The sequence below is a fragment of the Danio rerio genome, chromosome 8 (assembly GCF_052040795.2).
Source record: "Danio rerio strain M-AB ecotype USA chromosome 8, GRCz13ab, whole genome shotgun sequence".
NCBI classification, from domain to species: Eukaryota; Metazoa; Chordata; class Actinopteri; order Cypriniformes; family Danionidae; genus Danio; species Danio rerio.
This window is the reverse complement of record NC_141028.1, coordinates 28,136,449-28,154,835: the sequence shown is the minus strand read 5'-3', so window position 1 is coordinate 28,154,835 and position 18,387 is coordinate 28,136,449. Positions and strand designations below refer to the sequence as shown.

Below are 18,387 nucleotides of genomic sequence, written 5' to 3'. Positions count from 1 at the left end.
CACCAGCATGGCTCCTCAGCAGCGGCTGCACAAGACGCGCACAAAATTCTCAGACCTTCATCAGGGCAACAAGATAAAGAGATTCTCAGCAAGTATGGGTCATGCTCACAACAGATCTAAGATCGGGAGGATCAGTCAGACACGAGCTGGACAACAAAGAGCCACCACAAACGCACACTCAGCTTCTGCTTATAAAGTCGACAGTCCAGATTAGCGGCAGGTGCAAGAAGGAGTTAGCCTCAAAGAGTAAAAAAAAAACATCAATTGATATCAAAATCTCCAAAATGACAACAACAACAACAACAACAACAATAATAATTAATAACAAATAATTACAAAACCGTAACAATACTTAACAATTAAAACATAAGACAAACCCCTCAACATTAAAAAGGCTCAAATGCTAAAGAACAAAGATGCAGTTTCAGAAGCTTTTTAAAAACAGATTGGAGCGTGCCTAATGAGGGGTGGAAGCCCGTTCCAGAGTTTTGGGGGCGATAACAGCAAAACCCCGATCCCCTCTTCGCTTACACCTTGGTACCAATAGATTAAACTGGTCAGAAGACCTTAGTGACCTACCAGGATTATATACGTGTAGGAGGTCTGATAAGTAAGGTGGTGCCAGATCATTTAAAGATTTAACAATAAAATACATTTTTAAACAAAAATGAATAGTTTAAAATTAATCCGTGACCTAACAGGCAGCCAGCACAGAGAAGAAAGTTCTGGGCATATGTGCTCATACTTGCGAGTCCCTGTCAGAAGTCTTGCAGTCGCATTTTGGAATAATTGCAATCTATTCAGGGCATTTTGACTAATACCCACACATAAAGAGTTGAATTAGTCAAGTCTTCCCAAAATAAAAGCAAGGATCACCTTCTCAAGGTCATTAAAAGAGAGAAATTACTTCACTTTTTAGTTTGTAAGTGAAGTGATAAAAAAGATGTCAAAACACAGGACTGCAGTTTCTCTGACATTCACACTTTAAAGAATTTCAGATAAGAGAAGAGTAAAATATAGTTTTGACAGTTCTCCTAAAAATCATGTGCACAACACTCCAACTTTTCCAAACCTGTTTTGAGATAGTTTTTTCAATATATAATGAAGAATGTTGCGATGATAGTATTGTTTTCCTACACTGCAAAAAATGCTTTTCTTACTAAGATTTTTTGTCTTGTTTCTAGTCCAAATATCTAAAAATTCCTAAATCAATAAGAATTTTCTACACAAGCACAACATATTGTCTTGTTTTAAGAAATAATATGTCAATATTAAGTGAGTTTTTCCTTAAAACAAACAAAATAATCTGCCAATGGGGTAAGCAAAATAATCTTACGTCAAAAGAAAAAACAAGATTATTTTGCTTACCCCATTGCCAGATTATTTTGCTTGTTTTAAGGAAAAACTCACTTAATATTGGTATTATATTTCTCAAAAAAAGACAATATGTTTTGCTTGTCAAGAAAATTCTTCTTGATATAAGAAATTTTAGATATTTAGACTAGAAACAAGACAAAAAATCTAAACAAGAAAAGCATTTTTTGCAGTGTACTATGGATGTCAATGCAACCAGTTTAAAATTGTTATTCAAAATATATTATTTTTTATAATAATCCTAAAAAAGAAGCTAATAAAGATTTGAAAACACTTGAAGGGATGTTTTACCACAAAATGATCATTTACTCTCTATTTACTCAACCTCAAGAAACCCAGGAATGTGAAAAGGGTCTATAGTGAATAAACTTTCATTTTTGGGGTGAACTAACCCTTTTGAGGGTGAGTCAATGGGAAGTTAATTTTCATTGTTGGGTAAAATACACCTTTTATTTTAAACCTTGATATTACACCTTTGCCTAGCAGCGTCTTTAAGCAATTAACTTAGCAAGACAAGAGTTTGAATGAGGCACGATTTTGTTCAATAACATGTTAACTGACTAACAGAAGTATATTCCATATGTGAAGAGCATATCACAAACATTTTAAAGGCTTAATATAGCTAATAAATTAGTCTTTTAAAGGGATACTTCACCCAGAAATGATCATTTACCCTGCTTTTGTTTTGTTTGAGTTTCTTTGTGTTTCTGTTGAACACAAAAAGAAGTTATTTTGAAGAATGTAGAAAACCGATAGCTATTGTAAAACATAATACACTTCTATAATATATTTTTCACCATTATATATGTCAAAGTTACATTGGACAGTATATTTTTGTTTTAGGGAGAACTGTCTCTTTAATGCAGCAGCTGTGAGAGTTACATTACTTCCAAAGTCCATCTCTACATGCAGAAGTGAGTCATTTGAGTTGGTGTCAGTACAGCCTGTCATATATATTATCTACAGCTCGCTGACTTGTGAAATTAGCAACATACTGTTGAGTGAATCATATGTGCTCATCAAGTGCACATGTACTGTTCTTTATGCTCATTCACACACAAATGCATATACATACTACATATTTAGTAACACTGCATCTGTAACAGCTGGTGACTTGAGGAAACTTCATGAAACTTATCATGCGTTCTACTATGCTTATGCTATTTTGACCGTAAATAATATGAAAATGTATAGTTTTTTATAATAATCAAATACATTTAACAATATTTTACTTTAATTTTACACATATAACACAATGGTAAATCACTTTAAACTGTTAACCATTCAAAGTTTTTTTTACAGTAGCTTTTTTAGGTAACATTATACACTATGGTTGTATTAAATGATGCATATACTAATCTGAACAAACAATGAACAATACATTTATCCCAGTATTTATTTTGGTTAACGTTAGTCTATGAAAATAAAGATGTTTGTTAGTTCGTGTTAACTCACGGTGCATTACCTAACGTTGACAAGCATGACTTTGGATGTTAATAATGCCTTAGTAAATATTAAATTATGATGATAAATGCTGTAGAATTATTGCTTATAATTAGTTCATGTTATATTAAATACATTATTGATGAAACCTTATTGTAAATGGCAACCTTTTATATTGTATATTCACAATATGTGATTAATTGGTAATTAGTCACTTGACAGTACTATTACTCTAGTCTAGTACTTGTATACACTCATTGGCCACTTTATTAGTTACACCTTACTAGTACTGGGTAGGACCCCCTTTTGCCTTCAGAACTGCCTTAATCTTTCGTGGCATATAGGTTCCACAAGGTACTGGAAATATTTCTCAGAGATTTTGGTCTATATTGACATGATAGCATCACGCAGTTGCTGCAGATTTGTCAGGTGCACAGCCATGATGTGAATTTCCCATTTCACCACATCCCAAAGGTGCTCTTTTGGATCTGGTGACTATGGAGGCCATTTGAGTACAGTAAACTCATTTTCATGTTCAAGAAACCAGTCTGAGATGATACATGCATTATGGCATGGTGCGTTTTCCTGCTAGAAGTAGCCATCAGAAGATGGGTACACTGTGGTCATAAAGGGATGGACATGGTCAGCAACAATACTCAGGTAGGCAGTGATGTTGACACCATGCTTATGGTACTAATGGGCCCAAAGTGTGCCAAGAAAATATCCCCCACACCATTACACCACCACCACCCGCCTGCACCATTGATACAAGGCATCTGACCCTACCATCCAAATGTTGCAGCAGAAATCGAGACTGAACATTTTTCCAATCTTCTATTATGCAATTTTGGTGAGCCTGTGCGAATAGAAATTTGCGTTAACGAGCAGTTGGACAGGTGTACCTAATAAAGTGGCCAGTGAGTATATATTTAAATGTATCAAACTCCAAAAAATATTATGAGGAAACTTTTTCTGTAATACACAGTTATTTAAATAAACACAAACTGAAGTCAGTAAAATAATTAATTTTATAAACAAATAATGAATTACATATCTAAATAAAATACCATTCTTAATTTATTCTCAATTACGGCAATAAGAAATATAGAGCCAATCAATGTCGTGAATATTAATGCAATTATAAAATACAATATAAGCAAAAGTGAGCTTTATTTAATTTTTGGGAAACAATTTAATCAAAACCAGAACTTGACAGTTCTTCTGACATTCACCTATACATATTCATATCGATTTAAGTTTAAATATTACACTCACAAGCTGTGAAGTTGGACCATTTTATTATATATTTTTTTTTGGCCAGCAAGTTTTGAAAACCCACAACATTGCTCTCTTACCATTACAGCGAGTACTGAAGCATGACGGAGTGCTGTTAGTGTCTGAAGGACCACAAACACCCTGCCAGGCCATTCTGAATCAAGTAATTCAGTATGTGCATGCTGTTTGTACAACATTGATGACATTTTCACAGTTGCCTTTCCATTTTCTAAATGATTTCTTTCCTGAATACATTAAAACTGTTTTGGCAATAAAGTTCGCGAATACGGCCTTGGCAGCTCTAAAGTCGATTTAAATTGAATGAAAGAAAACAGAGAAGAGAAAGTGATTCAGCAGAGAGGGAGAGAGAGAGAGAAAGAGATGGGGTTTGGGGTAAAGCTGCTGGAGGCTGATGAGGAGGAGTCAGAGAAGGGGAAGAATAAAAGCAGAGAGGATAAAATGAATAAAGGAGGGGTGAAGAGAGACGTTAGATCATAATGTCATCCCCTTAAAAGTCATACCTTTCATGCTGATAAGCACCGCTCACAAAATACACCTTCCATCCCCCACATCCCTCTCTCACTGACACAGACACACAAACAGGCTTTATTCTCTACTACACCTGCCATTTTAATCCATAACCCAATAATGCAACAAATCAGCATTCTTCATTTCAGTGCCCCTAAAAATATCCTGTTCAGTTTAGGATTCTAAACCCGCAGCAGTAGTTGTTTAATATTTACTGTAACAATATTCCAGGTATTACTGTATGGGTCTTTGTATATTAGAACCTGGGTATTTTACAACAAAATCTGCTTACACCTTAGATTATATGTAATAACTTATTTTCAGCATTAAATTAAATTACGTCATAAAGGTAATACTGAAAAAAATACAAATACATGTGATATCTAAATAATAATGCTATAATGATTAAATAACATAAAATCTAACAAAAAAAAAAGCACGTAAATGTTGCTTTGCTGACAACAACAACAAATATTTATTTAAATAAACTATCTGCAACATAGGATAGTTTGATAACAATTTTCTATATTTTTCTGTGTTCTTGTACTATTTTTGACAATGAGCTATATGCACAGCTAGTGTTTTTTAGCCAACAGTAAACCTCCAGCGAAAGCTCAAAGTGACTATTTTCACAAGGTTCCTTTTACAGCATCTGTGTTGTAATGTCATTAAAATACATTCAGTTAAACAGACTTAAGCATAATTTATTTGCTCAAGCGTAAAACGAGATGAAAGACAGTATAAATGCTAGCGCAGTCATTAGCAGAAGGCTAGCACAGAAACTTCATTGAAAATACTGGGGTAAAATAAACTGTCATATTTTAAAGACATAAGGGGGGGAAATGGAATTTAATGCAGTGCTCATTGTCCGGTCTGAGACCCACTACATTTCATAACTATCATGCAGTTAAAATCACATATTTTTAAAGAAATCAGATGTTAAACGTAGCGATTTTGTAATGAAAAAAAAAAACACCAGAAGCGCTTGGGCTGGCTGACTGAAAATTAACAGTCTGTGTGCATATAGCCCGTTGTAAATAAATATGGCAATAATATGGCAATTTACAGTTTTTAATAAATAAAAAACTATAAAAGTACCCGGGAAGTGCTTTAAAATTTTCTTTTTTTATTAGATGTTTTAACTGAAATTTAAAAAAAAGCAGCCAATAGTGTTTTATATTTATCATAGCTCTGCCAGTGGTTGAGATCAAGCACAACAAATGAAAATCAAATGAGAAGCATCTTGAAGGGTGCGGGGAAAGTCAGATACTAGAGATCATTTGATTGGTCAAGATTTCATCAGAAACTAAGGTAAAAAGGTGACGACGAAAAAAACGTTGATCGATTTAGGGGCAAAAGTGACAAACTGCAAGCTTTGGATGTTTTTTTTTTATCAGTTTTACATTTTATAAATGTAATTTTTAAGGATAGCTTTTAGATATCCTTAAAAAACTGAAATTAACATTTAAAAATTTATATTTTAACTTCACGAGATCTTTAAAAGTGTCTTTACCGTACAATTGCACAAACTGATGTTCAAGTTTTCACCTAATACTGATCACCATTTAATAGTTTCAGTTTTTATCCTGATAAAAGTCTTATTGTCGCTGATCCTAGTTATAAGAGAAACAAATAATAATGACTTTTAGTTGATCATTTGGAAAAGTGGCAAAAGGTAGATTATTACGATGAACCATCTGTTGAACTGCATCTCAATCATTACAATTACTGCAGAAGACCTACTAGAACCTGCATGGACTCAAGATTCTCACACAAATCAGTCAAGTTTGCTAAAGGAAAAATCATGGTTTGGGGTTACATTTAGTATGGGGGCGTGCAAGAAATTTGCACAGTGGATGCCAACATTAACAGCCTGAGGTATCAAGACATTTGTGTTGACATTACATTACAAACCACAGGAGAGGGCAAATTCTTCAGCAGGACAGCGCTCCTTCTCATACTTCAGCCTCCACATCAAAGTTTCTGAAAGCAAAGAAGATCAAGGTGCTCCAGGATAGGCCAGCCCAGTCACCAGACATGAACATTATTGAGCATGTCTGGGGTAAGATGAAGGAGGAGGCATTGAAGATGAATCCAAAGAATCTTAATGAACTCTGGGAGTCCGGCAACAACATTTTCTTTGCCATTCCAGATGACTTGATTAATAAGTTATTTGAGTCATTGCAGAAATGTGTGGATGCAGTTCTCCAAGCTCCTGGGAGTCATACACAATATTAATTCTGTTTCCACTGCACCATGACTTTATATTCTATACTGTACATTATTTCTTGTAAATGACAAGACTTTTGACTAAGCAAAGTCAGACCTTACTGTCCTAATTAAATAATTAAAAATCAAGAATTTTTTTGGTAAAATAAGTGTAATTTAGAAACCTTTGCCTTTTGTTAAAGCCACTTCTGATTCCAAATGATCAACTAGAAGTCAAGTTATTATTTGTTGTTCCTAAAAGCTGGATAGGTGACAAGACTTTTGTCAGGGAGTGTAAATGAAAAACAAAATGGACAAACAGTTTTACAAAAACCACTAGCCCTTATTAACTGAATATTTTGACATTTGCATTAATCTCATTAGTGTTCGGGAGCATTAAGGTCCATTTCATGAATGAACTATTCCTAAGAATGAAATGTATTAAATCAACCAATTGCTCTAGTTCACAATACCAGTCTGCATGATTAATCAATAATCATAATAATCTAGGCTCAATAATCTAATTGCGACCAAACAGTGAGCTAACAGTACATTTCAATGTGGTTATTAAAGAAAAATCTGAAATAATATGTATAAACGAAGACAGAAATTTCCATTCTGGATGAACTGTCCATTTAAAAAAGCCTGTAATCCTGCTTTACTTTGCATGTACCGTTTAAGAATTACAGTTTAGCTCAAAACGTTTGTACATTTCCTCAGTATTTGACTGTAATGGCTTAAGAAATTAAGTCTTGATAGTCAAGCGCAGCGTGTGAGTGTCAACAAGAGGACGACAGCCACGGCTTGAAGTTTTAATGTCACTGGATGTCTCGGTGTCTAAGGAGATTATATCCTCCTTTGATGAAATGCCACCCAGTGCGAGAGACAGAGAAATGGAAAGAGCGACAGAGGGGTTGGAGGAGGACGGGAAGAAGGAGTGTTTACATAGAAGAAAGACGAAGGCAATATCAAGAAAACGAGATCCGGGAAGGTGTGTTGGTGAAAAAAAGCTGAGACGAGGGAAAAAAGGGATGGGGGTGCAGGAGAGGCTGGGGGAAGGGTGCAAGGAAGCAGCTGGTTTGATTACGGGATTATAAGGCAGTGACTCCCTACTGACCTCCCGAAAACTGTTCCTGTTCCACACACCACCATGCAGTCATTAAACTAGAATAACAATCAGTGCTAAACAGCACAGAAGCAACAATTTCAATAACAATCATTTTTTTCTCTCATATTCTGATTACACAAGGTCAAACAAATACCTGATATTACTGCAAAATAACAAGTAAATCATTTTATCACTATGAATGGTCACAAGTAGTGCACGGGTAACACACTATTGTTACTCAAAATCTGAATAAAACTAAACAAATTTTTATTTGAAATGATTAATGGAGAAGGAAAATGTTATTATGCTGATTAAATCAACACATTCAACCTCCCACAGAGGATAAGTCAAATATCAGCATGTGTGTGTGTGTGTGTGTGTGTGTGTGTGTGTGTGTGTGTGTGTGTGTGTGTGTGTGTGTGTGTGTGTGTGTTCTTTGTATTCAGAAATGTGCCTATGATGTCTGACATTAGCATTCAGTGGAAGAAGTAGAATATAAACAATTGGGATATAATTGAAGCTTCAAATATTGACTCCACACTAGGCATGGGGCGATAACAGTTTTCAAGGTTTACCATGGTTTAAAAAAGTCAAGGTTTAAAAACCGCCAAATTTTCTGCTATACTAATCCATATGTAAGATTTTTTAAATATGTTTTGTTTTTTAGTTTTTTAGGACAGCAGTATCTCCAGCAGAAAAGATATCCAAGGATGCCGTTTAAAATTGTAAATAAATCAATGTTTTTGAAACAAATGAAGACAGTAATGATGCATTTTCATTATTCAGTCTGACATGTTTTCGTTTACAAAATACTTTAAATGTTTTTCAAAATGAAATGTATTGTGTTCAAATGGGAAAAGAGTTTTTCGTTTTTTACCCAGACAATTAAAAATAATATATTTAAGAGCAGTAATCACAATAAAGTGAAATAGTGAAACCATTATGTTTTTTAGGCCCATACTCTATTCTACACAGATATAAAATGATTTCTCAAATTAACAGGAAAATTAACTATGTTAAGAAAATAATGTTATCATTTTCAATTACAGATTTTTAAGGAATCAAAGCCAAATTTTTGTGTGAATAATTCAAATTTGTCACTTTTTTGTTGAAAACGGAGTCAAGGAAGCAACCATTTAAAAAATAAATATGTTCATTTAAATGTATTTTTCTAACCCCTTTTATAATTTGTTTGTTTTATGCATACATTTGCTTGCAGCTTATTCAAACATATGCTTAAAACTTAAATAACAAGTTAAGATTTATTTTTTTAAGTTTCATCTCATGCATTTAGATTTTAGCTACACTAAAAAAAACTGTTATTTTATTTTTTAAAAAACGTAAAATAACAGACGTTAAATTACATAAATTTACCATTAAAAAAACAGATATTAAATTACACAAATTTCCTTAAATTTTAATTTCTGTAATTTAACGGCCGTTATTTATTTTATTTTTTTCAGGCACTCTGAATTTTTTCTTACAGTGTATGTTTATCTTCATAATGTTGAATGTTTGTTTGATGTTTGGATGAGAAAAAGCCAGCCTGATCTCACAAGAAAACATAACAATTTTAGGTTTTATCAGTTTAGTGCAGAGGTGCCCAAACATTTTTGTATGAAGGGTCAAAAACAAATATCACAGAGAGCCATGGGTCAAAGGTAAATATATCAAACTAAATTACATTAAAGTTTCCATGGGTAATTTACTCAGTTTGCTCAAAATATTTTACAAATTTAAATCATATTAACTAATGCAGTGTCATTTTTTAATTATAATATATTACAATTAAAGCATAAACAATCACATTTGCATTGCATTGTCCTCCATCCATCGACTAATAGTTTGCACATTTAAATGTACAAAAAAATCTGATTCATTTAAAACATTTTATAAAATTGTTTCATTTTAGTTTGCTTTTTGTAGCTTGTTAATAATAATAAAAAAAAAAAGATTTAAATTAAATTAGACATTAAATTAGAAGTGGCAGTCTCTAACCCAGTCTCTAACCCAGCATTTTACTTTTCTTCTCAGACGGGATGGAGGGCCAATTCAAAGGTTACCATAGCTGGCCCTACTTTGGGCACCTCTAGTGGCTAATTCATATGAATTTCTGCAAACTCAGTCGTCCAGCCCCTAAACCAAACTGCCATTGGGGGATGAGCAAATTGAACTAAATTGTACAAATGAGATCGTACAAATTCATACAAATTTGCCACTAAATCAAAAAGTTACCAATTGCCATGAGACTGTGTTGGCGAAACCACATTCAGAATCCTGGCACAAACAAATCTCTTGAATGCACACACATACACATGCGCACACTCAATTCAGTATATACAATAATAGGTAGCATATTGGTAGGTTTCAAAGAGGGCAATTTTCCATTTCTTTCATCTGAAATCATTTTCCTTTCTGCCATTCAAAAGCCAAGACCTGAACTCAGCGAGTCCTTCTTTCAGTTCCTCTTGCAATCACTCGTCTGCCATTCACCATCCTCCATTTCCCATGTCTCTATTCCACTTCAGTGTTTTGTCATCTTCTCTTCCTCAGTCTGTTTTCTTCCCCTTCCTCTACACAATCCCAAACCCATCCCTTCTCCCTTCTTCATTGTATCTCTCTCTCTCTATTTTTCTCTCAGACTCCTTTAATCTTTTATAATCCCGCTCACTCAGTCTAAAGTGAACTTTATTTTAGGTTTGTTTTTGCACAGGGGGATCGTTCGAAACATCTCTGTGTGTCTGTGCGTGTGTTTGATGCCATTCTTGCCAGGGTCTCCGGAAAGCATGCAAATAGCTTTTACCGGCTCACAAAAACAAAGAAACAAACAAATAGGTTTCACTGGTCCCTACAGTATAGACTATTCAGGTTTCACTACCTGACACAGCAAACATGACACACGCTCAAAAATTCTCACAACAGCAACTCACACATTTGACACGCTTTTAAACATTGAAATTACAAAATCTAGCATGACCAAAACATGCCCTGAGTCTCAAATGCATTAAATGCTTAGATGTAGTCATTGCTTTGAAATTAGTCACCTGGAAATATATTTCTATCACATTAGCTAAGAGGCACTGAACTACACACACACACACACACACAACACAACACACACACACACACACACACACACACACGAGTATATGAACACACACACTTAATATGCTCAAACAAGCCCAGATGCTGGCATAAACAAACTAAAAGCTTGCATGAACGCATATTAAACCATCCGATTATACACACACACACAAAATCTTGGGCCTGGTTTGACAGCTGATTACTGTGCTCCGTTTGTTTCCGAAGCCAGGCTTCCCCTAAGGACGTCCTATTACACTCAAAGTAAAATAGAACAGAGAGGGGGGAATGCAAGATAAGAGGACTGTCTGTAATCCTCTATTAAACTACATTTACCAGTACACACACTTTCATTTTGGGATATGTGTTTATCTGTGAGGCCAATATGGTATACAGTGTATTTTGCATGTCACATCATTAATGACCAAGCAAAATCAACATCACAGCTAATCACTTACGTTAACATCGGCTCTTCCTAGGGAATAACAAGATAAAAGCAACATTGAGCTTCAAACTATGTCAGCTCATCTGAGCTGTGCTCATTGTGAATCTGTGACTGCTGTTTGTCAAAGTGAAATACAAAAGAATTATTTAATAGGAAATTCCTTCAACTTAACCTTCCTTTTCCCTTAGGACCACACATTTCTGACAAAAGTCCCACAAGACAGAAGAAAGCCGTTTTTTTTATTTAGAAACACATATTTATCTAAATAGAAAATGGCTCAGACCAAAGTGGTGTTCTTACAGTAATGTGGTGCGGAGCAGAACCATTTTGATTTCCTAAAGAATCTTTCGGTAATCACAGCAGATCTTTTCAGTGATTCTTTCTTGGTTTAAAGAATATTTAAAATACCTTTTTGCACTATAAACAACCTTTTGGAAAATATCTACTGAAATTAAAGACTCTTTTTGGACTCATAAATGCCAATAAAGAAATTTTTTTATCAAAGTAAACTGTGAGTGAAAATAAGGAAAGAAATGGCAGACACAAAAAAGGGGCAAAATGTGTAATGAAGAGCAAGAGGGGGATGGAAATGAAAGTGTGCTTTCCTCATAGGAGAGAGAGAATTTTACCAGAGGGTAACTGAGCTGTCCAACACTGCAGTGTTACAAACTCCCCAACCTATATGCCTCACACACACAAACTGCCAGATAGGGTAAACAGCATAGAACAAAATCAGCAATATTGTTTCAGTTTGGCAGAACATACAGTTCTTTAGACTATGGGAAAAAATATACATGTAGCTCAAAGGGGCTGATAATTTTGACCTTAAAATGGTGTTTAAAAAGAATTAAATACTGCTTTTATTCTAGCCGAAATAAAACAAATAAGACTTTCTCTAGAAGAAAAAAATATTATCAGACATACTGTGAAAATGTCCTTGCTCTGTTAAACAATTTTGGAAACATTTAAAAACAACAACAAAAAGATCAAAGGGGGCTAATAATTCTGACTTCAACTGTATATTTCTAAGCAATAAATAAACATAAATTACTTCATTGTTTTTACCATTTTAGTCACAATGTCTGTAAGTAACAAATCACCATCTGCAACCTTTCAAAAGCCACAATTATCTACACTTCCCAGCAATGCCATCATCAACAACAGCAGCAGCATCTGTGGTCAAGCAATGCTCTCCTCAGCACTTACACACTCTCATGTTTCCACCGAGACTCTTGAAGGGTATTGTTACCTGCTAACTCCACTAAGAAATCATTCTGGCATAAAGTAATTTGCATTGATCGCTAAATGTCTTTACAGAAAAAAATGCAAGTTAAGGGTCAGCTTTCTCCAAAGATATCCTCTTTTCTTTCTATTCTCCTCTAGCAGAGACTGCCCACACTGACACACAGCCTTCAGCAAGATTTCATAATAGAGCACTGCAGTGAAGAGTTAGCAAAACCAATTTGACCTGATTTGATTTCATCCTCATGACCTTAATAGCCCTTGCCTCATTTCCCCATTTCTTCCTTTACTTCCACCCTTCCCCCTCCCCCTCTCCCTCTCCCTCCCGTTACTGAACTTACCAGTGACGGTGATGAGCATCGGGGCCACCAGTGGTCGGTTGTTGTCCAGTTTTCGGCTAAGCCGAATCTCTCCACTTGTGTGGTTCAACAGCAGCAGGTGCAGCTCATTCCCACGGTCTATAGTGTAGTAGAGGCGATCCGAAACATCAGGGTCATGAGCTGGAACTCGTCCAATAACCCCACTTGGGAAAGTGTTGGATCGATTTGATACGAAGTTGTTAAAGATGATTTGAAAGTCTTGCATTTGGGGCCCATTATCATTCTGGTCAACCAGTCGGATACGCACTGTGGCACGACTGACTAGTGGGGCTGACGTGGCCTGGACCACGATTACATATTCATTACGCGTCTCATAGTCAAGGTCAATTAAGGAAGTGAGTTCTCCTGAAAAAATGTCCATCTGGAAGATTTCTGGAATATTGCCTTCCACTATCTGATACATAATCTGAGCATTTGGGCCCTCATCTGGATCAGTCGCTGTGATTTGAGCTACGACTGACCCAACAGCACTATTCTCCTTTACTAGAACTTCAAAGTCATCGGCTGGGAACACTGGAGCATTGTCATTGACATCCATGACACTGACTTGAATGTGTACAGGTGTACGCTGAGGTGGAACGCCACGATCCACAGCAAATGCTGTCAGCTCGTAGAAGGGAACGCTTTCACGGTCAAGTCTCCGGACAGTTCGGACTATTCCAGAGGTTGGTTCTATTGTAAAATCCCCATCTCCATCCTCTCCATTCTGAAATGTATACTGGACACGGCCATTGGCATGAGCATCACGGTCAGTAGCAGAGATCTGCAGAACACTTGTGAAAGGTGGAGCATCCTCACTGACTCCACCCTGATACCTGGGGCTCAGGAACTGAGGTGCATTGTCATTCACATCATTAACATTGACCTCCACATATGTGGTGTCCGATTTCTGGGGGATTCCATTGTCACGAGCAGTGATGGCCAGTGTGTAAGTCATCTGGTCCTCATAGTCTAGCTCTGCTTGAAGTGTGATCGCTCCAGACGCAGGATCTATTCGGAACTGTGGAATATTATCCTCTAGGTAGTAAGTGATGCGCGCGTTTTCTCCAACATCATCATCTGTTGCGCTTATGACTACCACAGTGCTGCCAGGAGGCCTGTCCTCATTTACACTTACTGAATAATGAGCGCTCTGGAACACAGGGCGGTGTGTGTTGGCATCTGTGATGTTGATGTGCACCTGACAAGTGTCATGGAGAGTTCTGTCAGAGGCAGTGACTGTTAGAACATAGCGACGCTCTTGTTTGTAGTCCAAAGGCAGCGCCAGTGAGACAAGTCCTGCGCCACCGGCAGTGCTAATGGCGAAGCGATTACGTGTGTTTCCACCAGTGATCTGATATGTAACGGCACTATTCACATCACGATCAACTGCAGTTACACTGACCACACTTGTTCCAACAGCTGCATCTTCATTTAGTCTGACGTAATACTCCTTTTGTAGAAATTCTGGTCGGTTATCATTAACATCCATTACTGTGATTGTAACACTGGCTGTGGCGGAAAGAGGTGGAGATCCATAATCTCGGGCCTCAACACCAAAGAAGTAGTGCTCTACTGATTCACGGTCAAGCTCTGAGCTGACTGTGACCCAACCAGTGGCAGCATTAATAACAAAAGGGGTATCTGTGCCAGTTCCTGTTAATCTGTATTCCAGGCGGGCATTATCACCATTATCAGTATCGATGGCTTGTATGTGGAGAATGGAGTGACCGATAGGAGCGCTCTCTAGCACCGTAGCCTGAAATGGCGTGGATACAAAGATTGGTGGATTATCATTGACATCGGTGACCTGCACACTAACAATTCCAGTGTTGTTAGACAGAGGTGGTCGGCCATTGTCCTGAGCCCGCAGCCGTAGTGTATATTCTCGCTCTGTCTCAAAGTCAAGCGGCGCAACCACCTGGATTTCTCCAGTAACACTGTCAATCGCAAACTGTCCACGGCTGTTCCCACTGATTATGTTGTAGTGCACAGCAGCATTGCCATCTTTATCCTGGTCCGTAGCGCTGATTCTAAGTATTTCGGAATGTGGTCGGACATCTTCTCGAACTGCTACTACATATCGTTTTTGACTGAACTGTGGAACGTTGTCATTCTCATCCAGCACAGTGATATGGACGCTAACAGTAGCCGACCGTGGCCCTGGCTCTCTCCCCTGGTCGCTGGCTTCCACCAACAATGTATAGCGCTCGTTTGTTTCTCTATCAACAATACCTCGTGTTGTGATCAAGCCTGACCGTGGATCAATTTCAAAAGCAGAGCGTGCGACAGCTGCACTTTCTCCGACGAATCTGTAGCGTATGTTGGCATTTGCTGTTGAGTCAAGATCTGTTGCTCGCAGCTGTAGTATCGGATATCCCTCTTCTACATTCTCCCGAATGGTCTCACGATACTCTGTTTGCTCAAACACAGGTGAGTGATCATTTCGGTCAGCCACAGTGATGGTCACCATAGTCGTCCCTGAAAGATGTGGAGAGCCGTGGTCTGCGGCAGTAACTCTAAAGTAGTGCAGGTCCATGTGTTCACGATCCAGAATGTGTGTGGTGGTGAGAAGGCCAGTAATTGGGTCGATTTGAAAATAATCCATGGACCTGCTGTTCATTAAAGGGGCCATGCTGTAACTGAGTCTGCCTGCCTCACCAGCATCATGGTCCTCAGCTGTCATAGCTATAACTGAGGTACCAGGAGGCTGGTTCTCAGCAACCTGAACCTGGTAGTTATACTGGGGGAATTGGGGTTGTCGATTAGCAGCTCTACGGGAGCGCCCGGCAGAAGGGATACCTGTCTGCTCTTCACTGTATTCCTGTCCCTCTTCCCTGAGCACTTCATCACTATCTTTATATTTTTGTTTTTCGCTGTACTGATTACCCACCCCAACTTCGCTTTGTTTAGTCTCATTTTGTTCAGTCCACATTCCCTCTTTGATATCATCACTCTCTCGCTCTGACTGAGAGGTGTCGTTTCCTTGACCTTTTTCTTTTTTTCTCTGTAAATTTGTCCCTTCTAACACTCTCTCTTCCTTTGTGTCTTCTGCAATCACCCACTCCATGCTTTCCTCCCATTCTCCATCTACAGGCTGTCTGTCACCCTCCCCCCTTCCCTCCCCTTTCACCCCGCCCTCTATCTGTCCCTCCCTCCTACCGCACTCAGCCGCGGCTTCCAGCTGCTCCTCTTGCTGACTGACACCCTCTGCTTGTAATGACACCCGTTTACCGGATTTTAATTGCGGCCGCGTGGCTCCCCCATCGGCGTTTAAGCTGTCGTCGGTTTTGTAGTCTCCACGCTCTGCTCGCGCACCGGAGCAAGGAAAACGTGCGCTTTCCCCTCTTATAAACTCGCGCTCATTACTGTCAGGAACATTTTGGGTTTCGTTTGCATTTTGATCACCTGGACTACTGTTGTTGTTGTTGTTGTTGTTATTGTGATTTTTGTCGCAATTGTTGTTATTGTTAGTGTTCCAGTTCATCAGAAACAAACTTTTAGTAGAGTCACTGGAGTAAGCGTGCTCGTGCACGGCGAAAGGCGCTGTCCACTGCCCCGGTGCTGAATCTTTTGCGCGCTCTGAGCGAATGACTCGTGTGTGAGTGTATGAGTCACGGAAACGTTTAGAAAAGTTTAGCTCAACTAAGAGGTAGATCTGCGATGCATTATGACCCCTGGGAGTGCCAGTAGCAGATGAGTCAGAGTTGTATACATCACCATTATACGACGGAGCAGCGCTGATTCCAGTTGATCTGTTGTAATTAGCCTTTCTGTCATCAAAACGAGTATCAGTCCTGATGCAGTCAACCCGTGATATTAAATCCCTTCTGAGTGCACCATGTGGATTATTCGGGTGAGATTTCTTATGCACAAATTGTGCTTTCGAGTTGTTATATGAAGATGTGGTGTTTGTGTTTTCTCTCGCCTGCCTTACACAAACACCGTAGCGCATCAGAGAAATGTTGAACCGGTGCCAGTAACTGCTGTGCCAGGCTGGATGCCTCTCAGAACAACCTGTGATCCAGTATGACTCGAGACAGCTGCTTGTTTCGCTTTCAAGCACCGGAGAGAGCTGCCGTGCGCACGGTTCCGAGCTCCCGCGCACATACCCAAAGCTTGACCCGTTCCAGTCCTCTCTGGTGAGATCGATAACATTTAGGGGGGCTGAAAGGGGATGGTGCGCTGTCGCTTTGTGCAATTTATTGGCGTCTGAAGCCACATTAGAATAAGAATAGGCTTTTAATAAGGGCTGAGTTGGTGTCTTGGCAAAGGCAAACTCCCGTTTGGGGTGATATGGGCAGTGGTTAGGCCTGGGTTTGTTATCCAAGGTTCGACAGTTATCCAACACGCTGTGAGCAAAGACACTGTCCGTGCCGAAAGACACTGTCCGCGTCTTTGGCCGCCAGCGCGTTCTAGTCCTTTGTACAGTCCTCTTTTTGCCATACTGAACAGGAGAAGCGAGAACACGAGAAACAACGCCCTTCTCGCCGCTGCCACCGTCACTCCACACAGGCTGGCGATGACAGCGTCCGGTGTGCGCCGCCGGTTCTGATATCCAAACACTAGAATTCCGGTAATCAGGACTCAACGAAACTGAGGGGGTTCCCGCTGCACTGGACCGTGAGCACTGCAATTCCCGTCCACGCGACCCTACCGTCCGCGCAGGGTAGATCTTCCAATCGCCCAAAGCCAAAGCCCCCGTTATCGTTCCGTCGGGCAAGCTGGCGATTTGAGCGTCTCCGGGGGCTGGGTGGGTGCACCGGGAGCGGCAGCACAGCCCCGCTCCACTCCCCGGGATAACAGTGAACAAAGAGCTGAGGAGAAGGAGAAACAGCAGCGGCGAAAGCGAGCCCAAGTCCAGCAGCAGTGCAGCCATTAGTCTAGTGAAATCCTTTCTCTCTCTCCCTCCTTTCTCCCCTCTCTCTGTACTGAAGTGTCTCTCTTTCTCTCTCCAAACGCCGGCTAAGTGGCCAGCTCATCCACCACCGCCCGACTCCTTCCGCCGTGCTCCCCGGTCGCTCGGTGATCCCGGGAAGCTCGCATCTACTCTGGGCGTTTGGTAGAGCTCCGGCTAGCAGCTACACGAGCGCAGCATCTCTCAATCACATCCAACATGGCTCACAGCGAACCCGGTGCTACCCTCACTCCTCCCCCTCTCGCTTCTTTCTTTCTCTCCTCTCTCTCTCGCTCTCTCACTATCTGAGACGGCAATGGTTTGTTCCAGTGTGCGCAAGGCTGTTTCCTCGCTCAGATGACGCCATGTCCACCGCTGGAGAGTACTAGAAACGTGACAACCTATCAATATCAAAGTGAAAACAATA

General features: G+C 39.1%; 1 protein-coding gene across 8 annotated transcripts in view; it reads right to left on the bottom strand.

Annotated features, from left to right (window-relative positions):
- The window catches only part of celsr3 (cadherin, EGF LAG seven-pass G-type receptor 3), a 92,660-nt gene extending 74,457 nt beyond the window's left edge, over positions 1-18,203 (bottom strand). For all 8 annotated transcript variants that reach the window (XM_087264815.1, XM_087264819.1, XM_087264817.1 and 5 more), the window contains exon 1: positions 13,046-18,203. In XM_087264815.1, the coding sequence (XP_087120941.1) occupies positions 13,046-17,942 (4,897 nt within the window). In that variant the 5' untranslated portion in view covers positions 17,943-18,203. The remainder of the gene's footprint in view (positions 1-13,045) is intronic.
- Between the last annotated feature and the right edge of the window lie 184 nt (positions 18,204-18,387).